General features: G+C 42.0%; 1 protein-coding gene across 1 annotated transcript in view; it reads right to left on the reverse strand.

Annotated features, from left to right (window-relative positions):
- Window positions 1-19906, reverse strand: part of SMYD3 (SET and MYND domain containing 3) — an 859717-nt gene that overhangs the window by 299825 nt on the left and 539986 nt on the right. The window contains exon 8 of the mRNA XM_077486140.1: window positions 13462-13564. Coding sequence (XP_077342266.1) covers window positions 13462-13564 — 103 coding nt within the window. The remainder of the gene's footprint in view (window positions 1-13461; window positions 13565-19906) is intronic.

Raw genomic sequence — 19906 nt, forward strand, 5'->3', positions numbered from 1 at the left:
TATGGTCAATAAAGCAACTACAGGCGCCCGAATCAATTATAGCCTGGACCTGGAGTGTTCCTCCTGGAAGCTGTAAGGAAAAGGGAACAGCTATATGAATTGATTTTGTCAGAGGTAATGCATTGGATACAAGAGGTGAGTCTTTGAACTTACGAATCTTATTTGGACATGTATTCGCATAGTGACCAGTTTCCCCGCAGTAAAGGCAAAGGTTATTCTGGCGCCGGCGTAGCTTCTCTTCAGGAGACAATGGTGAGCGAAGTAGCCCTAATTGCATTGGCTCTGGAGCTTCGGAAATGGGAGCAGGTGTGGAAGCAGGAGGATAATTCGGAGCCTTGGGTAACATCCAAGTGGGGCGAAACTGGCCAACTCTTTCAGACCTCCGTTATCTAAAACGGCGGTCAATTTGGATCGATACCTGTATGAGGTCTTCCAAGGAACTGGGAACTTCGATACGGGCCAACTCGTCTTTTAATGATTCAGACAATCCGATGCGGAATTGGTAACGTAGGGCGGCGTCGTTCCATTGAGTGTCAGAACTCCACCGCCTAAAGTCCGTCACATAATCCTCTACAGGTCTGCGTCCCTGACGCAGGGCATGGAGACTGGCCTCAGCAGTTGTGGCACGCTGAGGATCGTCGTATAATTTAGCCATCTCATCCAGAAAAGAGTCCATGGTATCAAGTAAAGGGCTGGCCTGTTCCAAGAGGCGATGGGCCCAGGTCTGAGGTTCCCCCAGAAGCAAGGAGACGATGAACCCTACTTTTGTGCTTTCCAAGGAGAAGGTGCGAGGCTGTAGCAGGAAGTATAGTTGGCATGCATTACGAAAAGCACGGAATTTGCTGCGATCTCCGGAAAATCGCTCTGGAGTAGGAACTCGAGGCTCCGGGGATGGCACCACTATTGCAGGCATGGATGCTGGGGTTGCCGGACTGGCGGACCGAGATGCTGTAGCCCCTTGGGAGGCAGTAGTGTTTGGAGTTAATGTCTCCACCCTCTGCTCGAGTTGATGGTAACCATCCTGCAGGCCTTGAACTGCTTGGGTAAGGGCAGAGATTTGTTGGCACAGAGCTTCCAAAGGTGAGGCCCCCCTGTCTGACTCCATGTTTCTGGCTGGATCGTACTGTCACGTACCTTGCAGTGGAGTCAGACTGCTGAGGGTGGCCTCTCGCACGGTTCCGGTCTCCATGCCCCTGAGGATGGGGACAGGGCGCGTGAGGACACGAAAGGGTGCAGGTGCCTGAAGGTGAAGGTAGCAGACCTTGGAGATGCTGGGTCCTCACGGTAGAAGAGATGTTGTAGGTAGGCACCAGAAGATCAGCAGGTGTGCAGGAAGCACTGCATGTCTGTAACAGGCAAGGTCGGCAACTGGCAGGCAATGCGGTACAATAACAGGGGGCAGGTGCGTAATCAGGAACAAGCAAGGGTCTGGCAACGTGCAAGCAAACGAGGTACAGATTCAGGAGACAAGCCAAAGTCGAAGTCCAAGCCGGGGTCAAAGGTAGTCCAGGAGATAGTAGCACAGGGTATCCAAAGAGCGGGTGTCAGGAACGGGTCACAGGAACAAGGATCACGGGAGCAAGGTCACAGGAGCAAGGTCACAGGAGCAAGGTCACAGGAGCAACGATCAGGTCTACAGGAGTAGCTGAAGACGATCCAGCACTGATGTCAGGCCAGGATCCTGTTTATATAGAGGGGAGTGAGCCAGGATTGGTGGAAGTGGCCGTCCGTGCGTGAATACGTACATCCGTTCAGTTTGCGCGGGTGTCTTCGCGTGTTCGGATTGGCGTACGTCCACGTGTTCGGATTGGCGTACGTCCACGTGTTCGGATTAGCATACGTCCGTTCGTCCTGGAATTCGTACGCCTCTGACGGGGACACCGCGCATGCCGCCTGGAACGAAGGGAAACTGTCGCTATACGGGGACGGGCATACGTATGGTGAGTTCCCTGACATTGTCACACCTTTCCTCTGTAGAAAAAATTGGTCATCATACCAAAAGTAATGGCTTTGCGTAGCAAAACAGAGTAGCTCCATGATATACAGCTGTTGGATAGCTGGAATTGAACTATCGTTCTTCAAAAAATGTTCTACTACTGCAAAGCCATGTCTATGTGGTATAAAGGGATGTAACATCGGCAGTAACTAACAGGTAATCATGTTCATAATCAATACTTTCAAACAATGGTGTCGCCCGTATCCTTCAAATACGAAGGAACGGACCATACCAACGGTTGTAAATGGAAATCAACATAACTACCTATCCGTTATGTCACGGAATCAATACCACTGAAAATAGGTCTCCCCAGAGGTTTAGTCGCATTCTTGTGGACCTTGGGAAGGTAATACATGATCGGTATATGGGGAGCCAGCGGTACTAAAAAATCTTTTTCCTTTCTATCAAGGATTCCCAATAGGAAACCTTTATTGACCAATTCAACTTCCGGTTTCGGCCCTAATTTCATTTGAAAGAATCCTCCCTTTTCCTTTTTACCTGACGCGGACATCTTTGGTTACATCATCCCTGGACTACCTTACCCACAACGGTCTCTTCTGATGCGAGCCCTGTGTGTGATTTGGAGCATGACCGTTCGGCGGTATGTGATGACGTGTTGGTGGTAGTGGGGTGACGTTCCCTTTCATTGACTGGTGTATTCTTGTCGGTGTCAGCAATGTTTATCAGAACCATAGACTTGGTAGTTTTCATTGGACACATCTTGGTGCCTTAAATTTAACAACAGCTGATGTTTGTTTTCCCTATTTTAAAGGTGGTATATATATATATATATATATATATATATATATATATATATATATATATATATATATATATATATATATATATATATATATATATATAAAACGTGGAAGCTAATAGCAGGTTTATGCCCCAGTTGAAGTACACTTGTATGAAACATGTCGGGTACATAGCCTGCTGGCTTGATTTACCATGTTTTTTTAAATTATTCATGTGTACTCATCTTCATTGATGTGTGGTACTTTTTATTATTATTTTTTTATTTCTTTATTTTAATAATCTATGTGGAAGCATTTTTTTTTCTCCATGAGCTATCTTGCATGTGGATGATTTTTTCCTGCTTTGGGTTGGAGCTTGGATGGTGATATCTGGATTGGACATCCTGGGTCCATGTACCATTGAAAGCTGTCCGATGGTCCATCACTCTTGCCGTGGGATTGATCATTGGGTGACTACACTTTCTTCTGAATTGGAGTCGTGACAGTGGCATCCTGGATCCATACCGCTGAAAACAGTTGGACGTTTCACAGCTCTGGCCAGATGATTGATCATTGTTTAAGTATATCTACGCCTGATTGACTCACCACTATGGTGTGTGGGTCCACACCTCAGGGTAAGAGTACCCATTACCTTTATTCTTTTGATGATAGCTGGTACTTTTGACATTTCTTTTATGAAATCTTTGTCTTACGGGGAGGAGAATTGTATGCACCTGGATGCCATTATATATACCAGAATTTCCCTAGATGAAGTTTGCCTTTCTCCCTGCGGTGGGCGATATCTATTATTAAAGGGACATTGATGATTTTTTATATTTATCACTACAATTACAGACTTTATGAGGTGTTTGTTTGATTACTCTTTTTTGGTTGCACTCACTATTGTTCACTATATTGGTATTATATAGGCTGGTTGAGGCCGTGATAGGATATATTAATTTTGTTTCACAGTTTATTTTTTCTACCTGCTAAATAGGTATATTTTGATACATGTATTGGCTTGGAGAGTCACATCCCTTTTAGCAAGTATAGTTTCAATAGCGCTGCATTTTTATTTTTTAAATTAACCCATTGAAAACATTTGTTTCAGGAACAATTCTAAAAGGTGAGTATTAACCTGCAGTTTACTTTCCAAGCCTTTTACCAGATTTCCAATCCATTCATACCAAAACTTTCATTTGGAGTTTCACATGTGATGAGTTGAAGATATTTGGGAAGCAAAGGTGAATAAAGGAGAAGACACAATTGGTGATTGGTGATTTTGACCCATTTGATATTGGACCCATTTGGCATACTGTAAGTGGATTGAAATCCAGTAAAAGGCTTTCAAAGTCACCTACAGCATAATACTCACCTTTTAGAATTGTTGTGAAGTGTTGGATATGCTCTGGAAATTCTTGCTGATGTTTGAATATATTTCTTTTTTAAAAGCAGTAGATGTCATGCTGAAAGGTTGAAGTAATGCTTTGTTCTCTATACAATACTGTTAATTTAATTATCCTTGAGCTCTTTCAGGCATATAGTCTGAGATATATGATGTGGAACATCTTCTAATGATTGTTTATACTTCCTGAACAAAGTCCTCCTTTGGGTAATTACAGTACAAATGTAATAAATATTATTGGGAAAAAACTGTTATCCCATCTAACATTGATTGGTAGATAGATTTTTTTTCTTTGTTTATAAATAATAACATTAACATAACTGTACTTTCAAGGGTGATCAAAGCCAAAACTATATTTTTGTGCACGAAATAGAGAAGCTATGGTTAGAAGCCCATTAAAGGCATATCCCACCGTACAATCCTTTTCTCATGGGACCATGTTTTATGTTACAACTATATTTAGCTTCCAAGCCTACATTTAGTCCCCAGCTCCCCAGCCTCAAACTGCCCCCACCTACCTGAATAATGGGGTGCTTTTGCCTCTAGCATCCAGTCATTATTTCAATTTACTGTCTTCGCTTCCACAGCCATATCATCTATTCACATGGATCTGGGAATGGGAAGACTACAACTCTCATCTGCCACTGCAGCAGAGAGACTCACAGATCATGCTGGCTTAAGTGTGGTGACATAATCGCTTTTGTAGTCTACTGTTTACTTCCTCCAGCCACATAACAGAAGGTTTGAACCTCCATATAGACCTGGGGCTGGGCTTAAAAAATTCATGAGCCTGTGAATTGCTCCTGTGATCATGGTTGCAATGCTCTGCTGGATTTGTGAAGCTGCTTCTTCAGGACCCAGTGAATGGATTTTGGGATTTATATCAGAAAGTCAAATTAATGTAGATATATTTCAGGCTTTTCTGTCAGTCTGCTATGAGACACCATTATTAAGCTTTTTTGGATCTCCACAAGCTTCATCAGTAGGACTGTCCTTAAAGTAAAGCTATCAGGAAATAGGCACATCAAGCTGAGCATAATATGAAAAGATGGTTACTTGGCTTTCTGGTTGAGATTTTTACAGCTGTGAACCAGAAGTGCTCAGAGCTGAGTGCTTTCAGGTTCAAAGTCAGCAGAGGAGATTAGGGAAAGGATGTTCCCTGGGCCCCTCCTGATCACCATCCTGATGTGATTAGTTGTAGTCTCTGGATCCTGGGAGGAGCGATAAAGCCCAGGAACCAATTAAGTGGGAGCACCGGGGGAGGGAGGGAGTAGCGACACCCATTAGTGACCACTGTTTACAATAATGCCAGGAGTTAGCTGGTAAAGAACTGGCTGGTACTGCAGCCAAGAGCTTGTTTAACCTCTTCAGACTTTGCATAAACCGAAGGGCTAAAGAGGTTAAGTGAAAATAATGTGACAAATCAATCAGTGGGTCCAGAAACATAAGCAGCTTAAACTGAATCTGTACTTTGTCCATTCTGGGCAACACAACAGGTTTAAGTTAATGCATATTTCCACAGCCACAAATTGTATGCTCAATGTCTTTCACTTCCCTGTCACTCCGTTCAGTCTCTAGGCACAAAAGGAAAACCTTAAGTTACATTTCATCAGAGTTATAGCTCACACAGGGCTATGGACTTTCCTATGCCAACACTGGTTAGGTCAGTGCTATCACAGAGGAAATCATGTGTTCCTCTAAATTCCCAAGTACTGGGTATCACCTTTGGCTTCTGACTGTGAACAAAGCCAGTGGTTATGGATTGTTGAGGAGCTGTGCAAAAAATACATCTAAAAATGAATAAACCTTCCTACATGAATCTCAAAAGTTATTAGGCAATGTCATAATAGACTTGGATTATAAAAAAAGTCAGTCATTTTTTTTTTTTAATATAGCAGACTACTAGTTTTTTCTGGCCTTATAAATCAATGCATCCACCCACTCCTCTCGATCACTACTGTTTATGTATTGCTGCTGAACGCATAGGTGCACATCTCCCTCCTATGATATGGACACCCTTTGATGCCTCGGCTTCCTGTGAACTACAAGCTGTGTCTGCTGGTGCACTGTGCATCAGCACATCAGATCACAGGCAGCACACATCCTGGAGTGACATGACTGCTCCTGCTTGGGGAACCACTCAAACAGCTTTGCCAACTAGGACAAGACGTTATCTAGATCATAGAACCAGTTAAAAAATTAATGTTGAAGGAGGGAATTACACTGCTGTAATGAGTGGAGGGCAAGCTACTATGTTATTCGTTTTTAACCTTTCAAGCCTTTCCTTGCCCTCAGCTACCTAAACCTCTCTTTTGGTTAGTATGGCCATCCATCACACGAATAGGCCAACAAGAAGGCTCTAAAGTTGGGAAGGGTAGAACCAAGCATAATCTTTATATGAAACCTTGAGATTTGAATTTGGAAATTTCAGCTGCCTATACCTATAGGCCTTCTGATTCCTTTGACAGACAATAGGTAACCTGTGACAGTGCATGTTTTCATCATATGTTCAGTATAAATTGCCCAAATTTTGAGATAGAATTAAATTAGGATGAATATTTGGAAAGTAGAAAACTTAAACTGATTTTCCTATGGCTTCTTGTTGCACATACTTATGCCCTCACTGTTTATATCTATACAAAATTCAGAACGGACTAAATTTACTTTGTTTGAAATTGATGTAAGGATCACAAATTTGATTGTTAAGGTCAGTCTGCCAGGTGTTATATTATTTTGTGTCATCTTTGCCCACCATTTAAGTTCAGCTACAAAGCAGATCCATGTAACATTTTCAGTAAGGAAGCCACATTTTTTTGGGGGAACAATAAAATGATGTAAAACTGGGTTTAATTACTGTTTGTGTACCAAAATTATACAAATCTATACAATAAGCATCCCATGTTGGAAATGTATTGGTCCATCCTTTCAATGCACTTTTTTTTTTTTTTTTTTTTAATGTACGTATTTATTTATTTAATTACTCATGCCACAGTGAGTGAAAAAAGAATGCAGCAGAACTTGTTCTTTTATTTACTTTTGTACACACTTGCTTCTCTGGGACAACATTTTGACAAGATAGTTATGAAATGGTTGCAAGGTATTAAATAACACTCTTTCCACATGCTTCCAAGGTACTGTTAAAGATAGAAGAATATTTATTTTTTCCTTGTTGTATTTAAAAAAAAACGTCTGTGCTTGTTTGTTAATCTTGAAATATGCTGACATTATACAGAACTCACAAAACTGATATTAATATGAATTTAATTAGATAAATAGTGTTTGTGAATGTATTAACTAGCCAAAGGAAGCCACGGCAGAATTTCGTTTAAATCTCATTACTACAAGACCTAATCACTAAAGAGTTCAACATCTTTTGGAAAGAAACAAATCTGATCTCTGCTGAAGCCAAAAACTAATTAACCTGCATAGTAGAAAGTCACATATTGAACTGATCAAGAGGCGAAAACTTTAGCAAGACTTTTGTTGTATGGCACAGTTCTGGATTGCAGCAGTAGACTCACAAAGACTCTATCTGGATAGAGTTTGCAAATTAGCCTCATGTTTGTGCTACCAACATTTAAAAAGAACACTCTGATAGGTAATTGGTTATGACCAGCCTGGTTCAAGTGTTTTGCTGACGTTTGTGTGACTGTGGTATTCACCAGGGCAAGGGTCAATCTGACTAGATCTATGTATAAAATACACAAACACTTAATGCATAAACGGCATCCAAATAATGAAATGCACATTGCCATATGTGTATGGCCCAAACTGAGCCCTAAGAACTGCATGTATGTTTGTATTTACAGGCATACACCACTTTTAAATACACAATGGGGTTTATTTACTAAAGTTGGAAAGTGCAAAATCAGGGTAATTTCTGCATAGAAATCAATGAGCTTCAAACCTCAGCTTGTTCAATTAAACTTAATAATGAAACCTGGAAGCTCATTGGTTCCTATGCAGAAGTGAGCCTGATTTTGCACTTTCCAGCTTTAGTAAACAAACCCTATTGTGTACTTAAAAGTGGGGTATGCCCGTAATGTGTTTATACTGTTTATTAGGAAAACTATGGTTTTAATGGTGTCAATAAATCACTGGTATAGAGTGTCTGGAATATATCACACCAAATGTATTTGACCTCTCATAACCTACATCTCTCACTATTGCTACTTTTTCTAATTTTGTAAGCAAAATAATTTCCAGCTCAACTCCTACATATTCTGTCTGTTGTCTGATGGTTCTGAAATTTATTCTGAAAACAGCAAGGTTTTCAAGACAGATTGTTTTGTATTTTTTATATACCATACAAAACTGTGAAAGACAATACATCTCATTATACTTCTATTTGTTCCATACACTTGACCCAAAGATTTCCTATCCACACCCAATTGACCTTCACTGTTTACTAACTGCATACTCTTCTTTCAATCATTTTCCTAATTCAACAAGGAAGGATTTATAATGTGTCCTTGATACTGACATAAAGCTTAGGCAGAACAAATAAAGCTATTATATACTGTAACGCTTATATATAAACACATACTTATTAACCAATGTGTTTATACTACTTAAAAGTAGAACCAAAGTGTTTTGCCATCTGTGTCCTATTAGAGTGACTTCCCTTCTCTTCCATGTCCCACAGGCACAACAGGAAGTTGCCTCCAAAGTGAGGGACAAGCCCCTCTTAGTTGTCACCAGAACTAGCGCCTAAATCTAGGACTAGATTTCCCCTCCATTCCTGTGGTGGTGACAACTGAAAATTTGGGATTTTCTTTCATTCTTAGTGATAATGATAGGATTGCCTGGGTGACTAGTCATTAATTAGCTTACTGTTTAATTAGAATACTGTTTATGTTGGCTGTTCCTTAGATGCACTAATATTACTGTTTACAAATTACATTGTTTAGCATAATGTAATCAGCCTCTTCTGATCTGATTTTGTGTGGTATATATGTGTGAATTCACAATAAAGTCAACTACAGTTTGCACCTAAGCTAGCGTTGTCTAGTTCTTGGGTGCAATGCTCAGCTATAATACTTACTTCCGTGTTCCAGAATGGAGGAAGCTGTACCTTGGTGGAAGCACCAAAACTGTCACACTCTGTCACAGTAAATATTACCGTTGGAACCAGAAAGTAAAGTAAAATCCTTAATTTTGATTAGTTTGCCCTTTTTCACATGGGTGTACTACAGCATTTGCCTTTGTGAGGACCATGTCTACTGGTAAGGAGTAGCATAGGTGTTCCATGTACCTTGTGCAGGCACTCCTATTCATGTCACTTAGGACACAGTGGCTGCATAGACACAATTGATGCTCCCAGTTTGACATATGTGCAGGTGAGGGTGCATGTCTGCATTTGGAGCCCTGCACGACCCTAAACAGATGTCAAATTGGGAGCAGCGGCCCTGTCCATGCAGCTGCTGTGTTAAAAGTGACATGAATGGAACTGCCTGTACAGGGATGAACAGAACACCTGTGCATCCCAGTGAATGTAAACAAAGCCCTTGCATGGCTGTATGCTGTAGTACGCCCATATAAAGTGTCCAATTTTTTTGGATGCAATATCCCAGTCCTGATAAAAATCGCTGATCATCGCCATTACTAGTAAAAAAAAAAAAATTATAATAAAAATGCCAAAATCCATCCCCTATTTTGTAGATGCTATAACTTTTGCGCAAACCAATCAATATACGCGTATTGTGTTTTTTTTACCAAAAATATGTAGAAGAATACATATCGGCCTAAGCTAAGGAAAAAATAGGATTTTTGATTGACGGACATAGCTCCTTTAAATCTTGACAATAGGGTTATCACGCCACCTTCAGGAGAGGACTAGGCAGAACATATAACACATGTAAAAACAGCAGAACTGCATAGTTACGCCCAGGGGGCGGTCCCTCTGGCTATAACCCCTCAGCCTGCTTCCTGCAGCTCAGTACGTCAACAAGCAAAACGTAAAAATAGGAGGAGTGGGTGCTGTGTCCGTCAATGAACTTCAGAGAAAAGGATTTTACGGTGAGTACAAAAATCCTATTTTCTCTTCCGTTCATTGAAGGACACAGGTCCTTTAAATCTTGACCGTAGGGATGTGCCGAAGCAGTGTCAAAAGGAGGGGTGGAAACAGCAAAAACATACTTCACCCACAACCAGAGGCACGCCTCAATGGAGGAGTTGCCATCTGAAACAACCGCATCAGAACTTGTGGCCAACACATGCATCAAAAAATGTGCTTACAACAAAACTGTACCTTTCTTCAAAAAGAAAAGAGTGTAAATTTAAACCTTTACACAGCCGCCTGCAAAACTTTGCGGCCAAAGCAAGCATCCGAAAATGCGCTTACATCTACTTTGCAGAATTTTGTAAAAGTGTGAACGGACGACTAGGTCGCTGCATTACATCCCTGAGAAACAGACGCTTGACGTTGGAAAGCCCGGGATGTCCCAATTGCCCTGGTGGAATGGGCCATGACATGAAAGGGGGGCAGCTGCTCCTTCAAGGCGTAAGCCTGGACCACGATCTGTCTGATGCACCGGGAAATGGTGGTTGACAAGACCACCAGACCTTTTTTTCGGACCAGTCACCGAAACAAACAGAGTCTGACTTCCGGAAAGGAGCCGTAGCAGACAGATATACCCTTAGAGCCCTCTTCGAGATGAAAAGCCGAAACCACTTTTGGAAGAAAAGAGGGCTGCAGACAAAGCACCGCCTTATCCTTGTGGATAACCAGATACGGCGACTTGCAAGACAATGCCGCCAACTCAGAAATCCTCCTAGCCACTAAAAAGACAACTTTCTGGGAAAGAGTCAACAAGGGAATTTTTCCTGATGTTCTCAAATAGCAGTTTCTGAAGCGCCAATAGCACCAGGTTCAGATCCCATGGAGGTAGAGGTGGCTGGACCGGAGGGACTACATGCCGAACCCCTTGCACAAAGGTGTTTACCAGTGAGTGAGATGCCAAGGGGCTTTGGAAAAAGACAACCAAGGCTGATATCTGTCCCTTGATGGTGCTTAAGGCAAGTTTCTGATCCACTCCTCTCTGTAAAAACAGCAGGATCCTGGAAACGGAATAGGTGCGTGGACGCCACCCCATCTCCTCACACATGGAGATACAGGCCTTCCACGTACAATGGAAATCTTCTGAGAAGAAGATTTCCGTGCCCTCGGCATAGTGGAAATTACCGAGTCTGACAGACCTCGGTCCTTTAGCACCTGGCTTTCCACAGCTATGCCGTTAAAACCAGCGGCGGTAAAGCAGGATGGAGTATCAGACCTTGCAATAGGAGGTCTTCTCACATCAGCAACCACCAAGGAGCATCCGCCACCAGGCGTACTAGGTCGGCGTACCAGCGCTGTTATGAGGTGAGGAGGCAAAACCGCTCTGAGGCTACAAGAAAATGGCCGCCGGCCATTTTGATACAAAAAACACCAGGAAAAAATGGCCGCTGGACCTCAAGGAAATGGCTGACAGCCATGATCTGCAATAAAACTAAGGGAAAATGGCGCCAGCACATGCAGAGGAAAAATTCTCACAGACACTGCAGACACAGGTAAAAAACACAGCACACGGACCCAAACAGCCAGCACAGCCCCTGTCAAGGCCCAGAGCTCCCCCAGAGGAGCCCCGGCCCAGGTACACGCTCCGCACCTCATGCCCAGTCATGCAGCGTCCCCCACAGGGGAAGGAGGGAAAACAGGGAGAGAAGAAAAGAAGAGTGAGAGACCCCCTAATCGACCTCCCCAGGAATGCCCAGTTGCTCTATCCTGCCGAGGCAGGGAGAGCTGTACTTACCCGTCCGGACGGAATAGCTGGAGGAATTCCATCACACACCCATTGCCCGAGCAGTATGGGGTGGATACTGGCCACAGCACACTGTGACATGGACAGCAGTAGCCCAGAGCATATAGCTCACTGGCTGACCCAGCGCATAGCTAGGGCCTGCTCCTGTTCAATAGCAAGGCTGGGGAGACTATAAGGATCTAGATTATCCAGCCTGTCACCCAGCCGGTAGAAAGTTGTTGATAGAAGATCACAGGATCAAAATATTTCAGAAAAATCCCAAAATCCCCAGGACCAATGGTCCCTTCAGGGAGCCTAGGTCCTTCTTTACTAGGCAGAAAAAAAACTGAGCTGCAGGAAGCAGGCTGAGGGGTTATAGCCAGAGGGACTGCCCCCTGGGCTGAACTATGCAGTTCTGCTGTTTTTACATGCATTACATGTTCTGCCTAGTCCTCTCCTGAAGGTGGCGTGATAACCCTACGGTCAAGATTTAAAGGAGCTGTGTCCGTCAATGAACGAAAGAGAAACATTATTTTTTGGAAAAAATATTGGGATATTTATTAGAGCAAAAAAGTTAAACATAGTGTTTTTTTCAAAATTGTCACTCTTGTTTATAGCGCAAAAAATAAAAACCGCAGAGGTGATCAAATATCACCAAAATAAAGCTCTATTTGCAGGGGAAAAAAAGGACGTAAATTTTGTTAGGGTACAGCATTGCACGATTGCGACACACGCGATGCAGTGCCGTATCTCAAAAAATGGCCTGCTCAGGTTTGGCTTTAGATATTCCTTAAAGCCAAATTTCATGTTTCATCAAGCTTTGTTTTAACATATTTTGTCTGTTTATGGCTAGACATATTTCTTATGGGTGACCAATACCAGGGTACGTGTTAAGGGTACCATTGGGAACTCTTAACAAGTAGAATGTGTCTGTGCTCTTAACAGCTAAACTCAGACAGCTGCAAAAAAACTGTGCTTTCTAGCCAAAGTTAGCCAAGTACACAAACTGTAGAAAATTCCACTACAGCTGGACAAGTAATTGTTATTATTGTCATTAGATAAACTTTTGAGGCAGTACATCAGCTATTCAGCTAAATTAACCTGCTCTAAGATATTGGTATACACATTTTCTTTTTTTACCTCCCTGAGACTGGCAGATTTAAGGAAAAAAGAAAAAAGAAAAAGCCATTTCAATACAAGAAAGATTAAATATTGGATGCTTAGTGGAAGCTGCTGATTTTTTTTTTTTAAGTGCATTTTTATATGTTTTAAAGAAAATGAACTATGAAAGTTTCTGGATTCCTCATGCAGAGACATTTATCATGAATAAGGGTAATTTAGAACTAGGAAAAAACACGGATAGCCCAGCAGCAAGTAAAGACAGTTTAACGCATTGTCTTTTCTTTATATGCGAGATATGAGTGGTGATTGATGGTTTACCCTAATTCAGAAATGAGGCAGCTCTCAGGAATGTAAATGGATAGAAGATTACTGTTCCAGGTGTCTATGACAGGAGGGAGGATAAGTTAGTTTTCATACCTCTTCACCCTTTAGTATTTTCTTTACTGAACGGAGTTGCAGGCACGTTCCTTCAAACACTATCACACAGTTTGGATCACAACTGTGGTTTAAAAGGGACATGCTGTTATAGAAAACACAAAGGCAAAATTTGTATTAAAGAAAAAACAATTTGTTTTCATACGTATAGTATATATTAGAAAAAAGAGGAAAGCCGCGCTTAGCAAAAAAGAAATTATAAAAAACTAAAAAGAAGCAGCAACCCAAATGTTATACTACATTTGGCATGAAAGAAAAAGAGAGTGGGTTGCGCTACAGAGAATTACTAAACAGAGAATACACCTACTTGAAAAGACTCACAAAAACATTGACTTAATAGTGTGTCAATACTATGCGGGAAAATTTAAAGTGCAACGAAAAATTGCGACTAGAAATTAGACAATCATATAAAAATAGAAAATGCTAAATCAGTGAAGGTAGCAAATACACCTTAATATGGTTTCAAAAAAAGACCCTTAATAACAGTGAATATTCAAATGAAAATATGATGTGAACCTGAAAAAAGTATAACAACCAATAGCCCGTTGCCTTAAAACATTAGTGAAACATGGATATGAAAATAAATTATAAACATAACATAAAGTGTTGCAATGTTCAAAAAGTCCATATAAAGTCTCTATTTGCAAGGTATTCCACAGTGAAATGGTGACAGCATAAATATCCAAAACGAACGTGACTCGTGCTTAGCCTCCACCAAAGAAATTACTGCCGCTTACCAAAAATGAATGGTTCCTTATTATAGAGAACCATGCAGAGCAGATGACTGATTCCCCCAGTCTAGGGTTTTCACGAATGGATGTGAAGAAACTCCGGAACCCGTTCGCCTCTCAATTCACTCCCGTTCACAGGTTTACATGAAAAGTAATAAGACTCACAATAGTGTAAAACCCAAGTATATCTTTAATCGAACGTAAGAGACAAATGCGCACTTACAGAAATAAAGATAAAAACGATCGTTTCAGCAAAACCGAGCCGGCCGGTCTCGATTCGTGCCCGTTATACCGTAACCAAACAACACGAGATGGTGGCGTCAGGACGTCGCTCCTCCTCCCAAGGGTATGGTTACGGTATAACGGGCACGAATAGAGACCGGCCGGCTCGGTTTTGCTGAAACGATCGTTTTTATCTTCATTTCTGTAAGTGCGCATTTGTCTCTTACGTTCGATTAAAGATATACTTGGGTTTTACACTATTGTGAGTCTTATTACTTTTCATGCAAACCTGTGAACGGGAGTGAATTGAGAGGCGAACGGGTTCCGGAGTTTCTTCACATCCATTCGTGAAAACCCTGGACTGGGGGAATCAGTCATCTGCTCTGCATGGTTCTCTACAATAAGGAACCATTCATTTTTGGTAAGCGGCAGTAATTTCTTTGGTGGAGGCTAAGCACGAGTCACGTTCGTTTTGGATATTTATGCTGTCACCATTTCACTGTGGAATACCTTGCAAATAGAGACTTTATATGGACTTTTTGAACATTGCAACACTTTATGTTATGTTTATAATTTATTTTCATATCCATGTTTCACTAATGTTTTAAGGCAACGGGCTATTGGTTGTTATACTTTTTTCAGGTTCACATCATATTTTCATTTGAATATTCACTGTTATTAAGGGTCTTTTTTTGAAACCATATTGAGGTGTATTTGCTACCTTCACTGATTTAGCATTTTCTATTTTTATATGATTGTCTAATTTCTAGTCGCAATTTTTCGTTGCACTTTAAATTTTCCCGCATAGTATTGACACACTATTAAGTCAATGTTTTTGTGAGTCTTTTCAAGTAGGTGTATTCTCTGTATAGTATATATTGGTTGCCATGGCTGACCTCATTCTGAAAATGGTATTTACTTGGATGCCATTTTACCAATCCCCTCCATGCTTAGCATAGTCAGAAACATACAGGAAAGGCTTGTTTGAGTTAATGGGACTGGCAAAATCAGCAGATGTTTACTGTACATATACGATTTTTTTACCTTAATAAAATTAACTCATATGTACAGTATTATATGAGCTAACGGGACAGTAGTTCTCAATTTTTATAATTTAGGTTAACTTTAAGCAACTAGTGATGCCACACCTACAAAGCCTCTAATTAGCAGTCTATTCTGGTATTCAGTTTTTGCAGAATCTACAAAATAGGACATTCCTAAAAAAAAGTTAAAATATTTGGAGGCTATACTGTATTACTACGGTTTCTTTTCTAAATGTAACCAGGAAGGAATCTTTGTCTCTGCTATGTGTGTGACAAATGCATTCTGGAAAAAAAGAACAGCAAAACTTTAATGAATGTGCTTAATAGACAAGTATCAGATACACATCAAAATGTCATGTTTTTTAAATATGGAAGACTGCAAATTAGAAAAAGACAATGAAATTGGGAAAAGAGTATAAGGGGAGAAAGAGAGAGGTGAATGGACAAAGCCCTGGTTTGCAACAATTTACCGGCACACTTGCAAAAAAAGCGTAAAAAAAAATGCAAGTTTCTCCAAAACGACCGGACTTTTCGACAGACTAGGTCCAACGGTCTTCCCGACGGACTTTCGGCAGAGGTCCGACGGACTTTCGGCAGAGGTCCGACGGACTTTCTGAACGAACGGACTTGGCCACACATGACCGGACTAAGTCTGTTTGAAAGTCCATTAGTTTTGAACGTGATGACGTAAACGGGACTAAACAAGGAAGTTCAATAGCCAGTAGCCAATAGCTGCCCTTTTGCACATGGTTTGCACGCTAGAAAGCCGAGTCCGTCGGAAAGATTTGAAACATGTTTTATTTCTAGGTCCATCGGACTTTTGGCAAAAAAAGTTCGCTGGAGCCACACACAATCAAATTGTCCGACGGATTCCGGTCCGCCGGACCTAGTCGGCTGGAAAGTCTGATCGTGTACGCGGCATCAGACTCACAAATTCTGGGCTTGCAAGAGGCCCACTCTCTGCTTTCCAGCATTTAACAGGCTACAACAGTTTTTTTTTTTTTAATACACATGCTTCTTTCTCAGCAGCAATTTAAAAAATTATCTAAACCAGTCACCTACAGGCTTAGTACAGATACAAGAAACTTACTCTGCCTCTTCAGATTTGTGAACACAATAATATAAAAACATATTATTTAATTTAAAAGGCATTATAAACCTTCCTATCTGCATCCTGTGTTTTTCACATGCATATAATGTGCATTGATCATGTAGTTTCATGGTGTCATTTGTTGGCTTGGACGAAGAGTCAATAGTAGAGTTAATCATCACATTCCTGTGTCAGAAATGTCCATGTGTTTGAAACATGAGGCACTGACACTGTACAGGTTAAAGCGCTTGTAAACAAATGAAAAAAACAAAAAAAACTGCCAAAGGCATAATGTACTAGTATGCATCGCATACTAGCACATTATGAAATACTCACCTTAGAAAGAAGCCCTCACAGCAGCCCCTGGTCACTGCTGAGAGGGCTGACATTTTCTCCTGTCCTTTTTTCCGGGGCAGCAAGCTCTGGCGATGTGAGTGGCCAGAGCAGCGATGACGTCACTCTCGCACATGTGAGTGGGAGCCCTCGGTTTCTGGCAAGAAGCTCAGAAGTTCTGGCACGGTAAGCCAGACTTTCAGAGCACATGTGCCTCTGACATCAGCAGCTGCATCAGGGTGAATATCTCCTAAACTATGCAGGTTTAGGAGACATTGATTGTACATTCATTGTACCTCGTATAATGAGGCTTACCTGTAGGTAAACATCACAAAGCTGGGTTTACAACTGCTTTAAATCGGTTTTCCGTCCAAAAACAAAAAAATAAATAAAAGCCAGCAGCTACACATACTGCAGCTGCTGGCTTTTAAAATAGGACACTTACCTATCCTGGACTCCAGCAATGTCGTCACCGCAGCTGATCAGCTGTCGGGTGCTGCTACCGCCATTGCGGGTAAGGGTTCCCGGCAGTGTAACCTTACAGCTTCATTTATAGTTGAAGTTCAAGGGTTTAAAAAAATAACTAGCTTCCACAGTACAGCTTAAGGAAACAGAAGTGACAGTGGCGGAGGCAGAATATGTTAGGGACCCCAACAGGGAAAGGTTACTGACTCTACAGACCAGAACGAGGGAGTACAAGACAGTTCTTACAGACCATACTACCAAACTTAACCTCGCGCAACGTAGGCATATCTTTGAATATGGCAGGCTTCTGGCATACTTGGCGCAGCTGGAATATGTACCGGTCTATATTAAATCAGTATATGGTAATTTCAGAGTATGTGACTCAGCCGATATCCTGAAAATGTTTGCTCAATACTATGAGGAACTGTATAGGTCTTGTGCTCCTATGGGGATGGATGAATTGTAAACATACATGGTAGGTATAGACCTATCTAAGTTGTCAGAGGAGGAGAGTAATGCTTTGGAAATAGGTATCACGGTGGAGGAGTTGGAGAAGGCGATTGCCTCTTTTTTCCCCTAGAAAATCTCCTGGTTTAGATGGCCTCCCCTCGGAATGGTACAACACTTTTGGGGGTGTGTTGGCCCCCCGTCTTCTGAAAGTATTCATGCAGCCAGGTCGGACGGTAGACTTTCCCACTCAATGAGGGAGGCTTTGGTTGTCCTGATCCCTAAAGGGGGAAAGGACCCTCGAGAATGTGATTCCTATTGTCCGATCTCGCTGATGAATGTTGACACAAAAATTCTGGCAAAAATATTGGCAGGAAGGCTACAATCAGTCATCCTAAAATTAGTGGATTCTGATCAAATTGGTTTTATCCAAGGTAGATGTGCTCAGGTGAACATTAGGAGACTCTTTGTAAACCTCCAGACCACTCATGACAACTCTGGGACTAGAATAGTGGCTTCCTTGGATACAAAAATGGCCTTCGACTCGACTGTTGAGTGGCCTTTTCTGTTCCACCTTCTGGAGTCTTATGGATTTTGCCCTGTCTTTATCTCTTGGGTGCGGCTTCTGTATACAGATCCATTAGTTAGACTGAGGGTTAATGGCATGGTCTCAGCTGCATTTCCTATATTTCGGGGCACCAGGTAGGGGTGCCCACTTTCACCCCTCCTGTTTGCCCTGGCTATAGAACATCTAGCGCAGGGGTCTCAAACTGGCAGCCCTCCAGCTGTTGTAAAACTACAAGTCCCATCATGCCTCTGCCTGTGGGAGCCATGCTTGTAACTGTCAACCTTGCAATGCCTCATGGGACTTGTAGTTTAGCAACAGCTGGAGGGCTGCCAGTTTGAGACCCCTGATCTAGCGGTTAGGTTGAGGACAACTCCAGATCTGACAGGACTGTGACTTGGGGAATTTGAGGTGAGAGTGTCGTTATATGCAGACGATATGCTTTTGTATCTGCAGGATCTGGGGCCCTCACTGTTGGAGGCCTTTCGATTGATTCAGGAGTTTGGGGATTACTCCAGATTTCACATTAATTGGAATAAATCCTCCCTCTTCCCTATTGATGAAGCTGTGGCGGTCCCGTCGGATTGCCCCATTCCTCTGTCCACCTATTTTAGGTACTTGGGGGGGGAGGTACAACTCCCCATATCTAAATTCCTGGAAACAAACATGGCACCAGCAACGGCAAACTTTAGAGAGAAGGCACAGAGGTGGCAGGATTTGAAGATTACATTGATGGGACGGATAAATCTCTTTAAGATGATTTTTCTTCCTAAGTTCCTGTACATTCTCTCGAACTCGCCAGTCTTTGTAACGCTAAAAGATTTTAAGCAACTTGTTCATCATTGTTGGTTTTCTGTAGGGCTCCAGGGGGCCCAGGGTATCATTGACAGTCCTAAAGCTGCCAGTTAGGATGGGTGGAATGGCCCTTCCTGATTTGAGGTCCTACTTTATGGCCTCTCAGCTTATTTTTTTGCATTGGTGACTTTATCCACAAACACCCAATGCTACTACCCTGTTGGAGGCAGCAGTTGCCACCTCACAGGAAACCCTACAAAACATGCTCTATAGGAGGGGGATCCTGGGGATGAAGATGGGTACGGTCATGACACTTCCTGGGAAGGTGTTCCACATATCCTCTCAATGGAGGAAAGACGACCCTTTGTGGTTGTCCCCTAATAGTCCCCTGTGGTATAATAAAACCCTAGAGGAATTTCTTAAGCTATCTGATGGGCATAGTATCTGGGCTAAATTTAGTATTAAGTATCTGCACCAGATCTACCAAGACAACCATCTCTGTACCTTTGATCAATTAAGAGAACAATTTGGAGTTCCCAGGACCTGGGTCTTTCGCTATGCACAGCTGAAGCATGCAGCTACTACACAGTTTGGGAAAAGGGAACATTTGGTACAGAATACAGAGCTGGAGAAGGTTCTAACTGATCCAGATCCAGCCAAGTGAATTTCCAGGTACTATGCGGCAGTGGGCCCGGCAGTGACGGTTACAACTTCTAGACCCATGGAGCGGTGGGTG

The sequence above is a fragment of the Lithobates pipiens genome, unplaced genomic scaffold (genome assembly GCF_037356315.1).
Source record: "Lithobates pipiens isolate NorthernLeopardFrog02 unplaced genomic scaffold, aLitPip1_a1.2 Scaffold_18, whole genome shotgun sequence".
NCBI classification, from domain to species: Eukaryota; Metazoa; Chordata; class Amphibia; order Anura; family Ranidae; genus Lithobates; species Lithobates pipiens.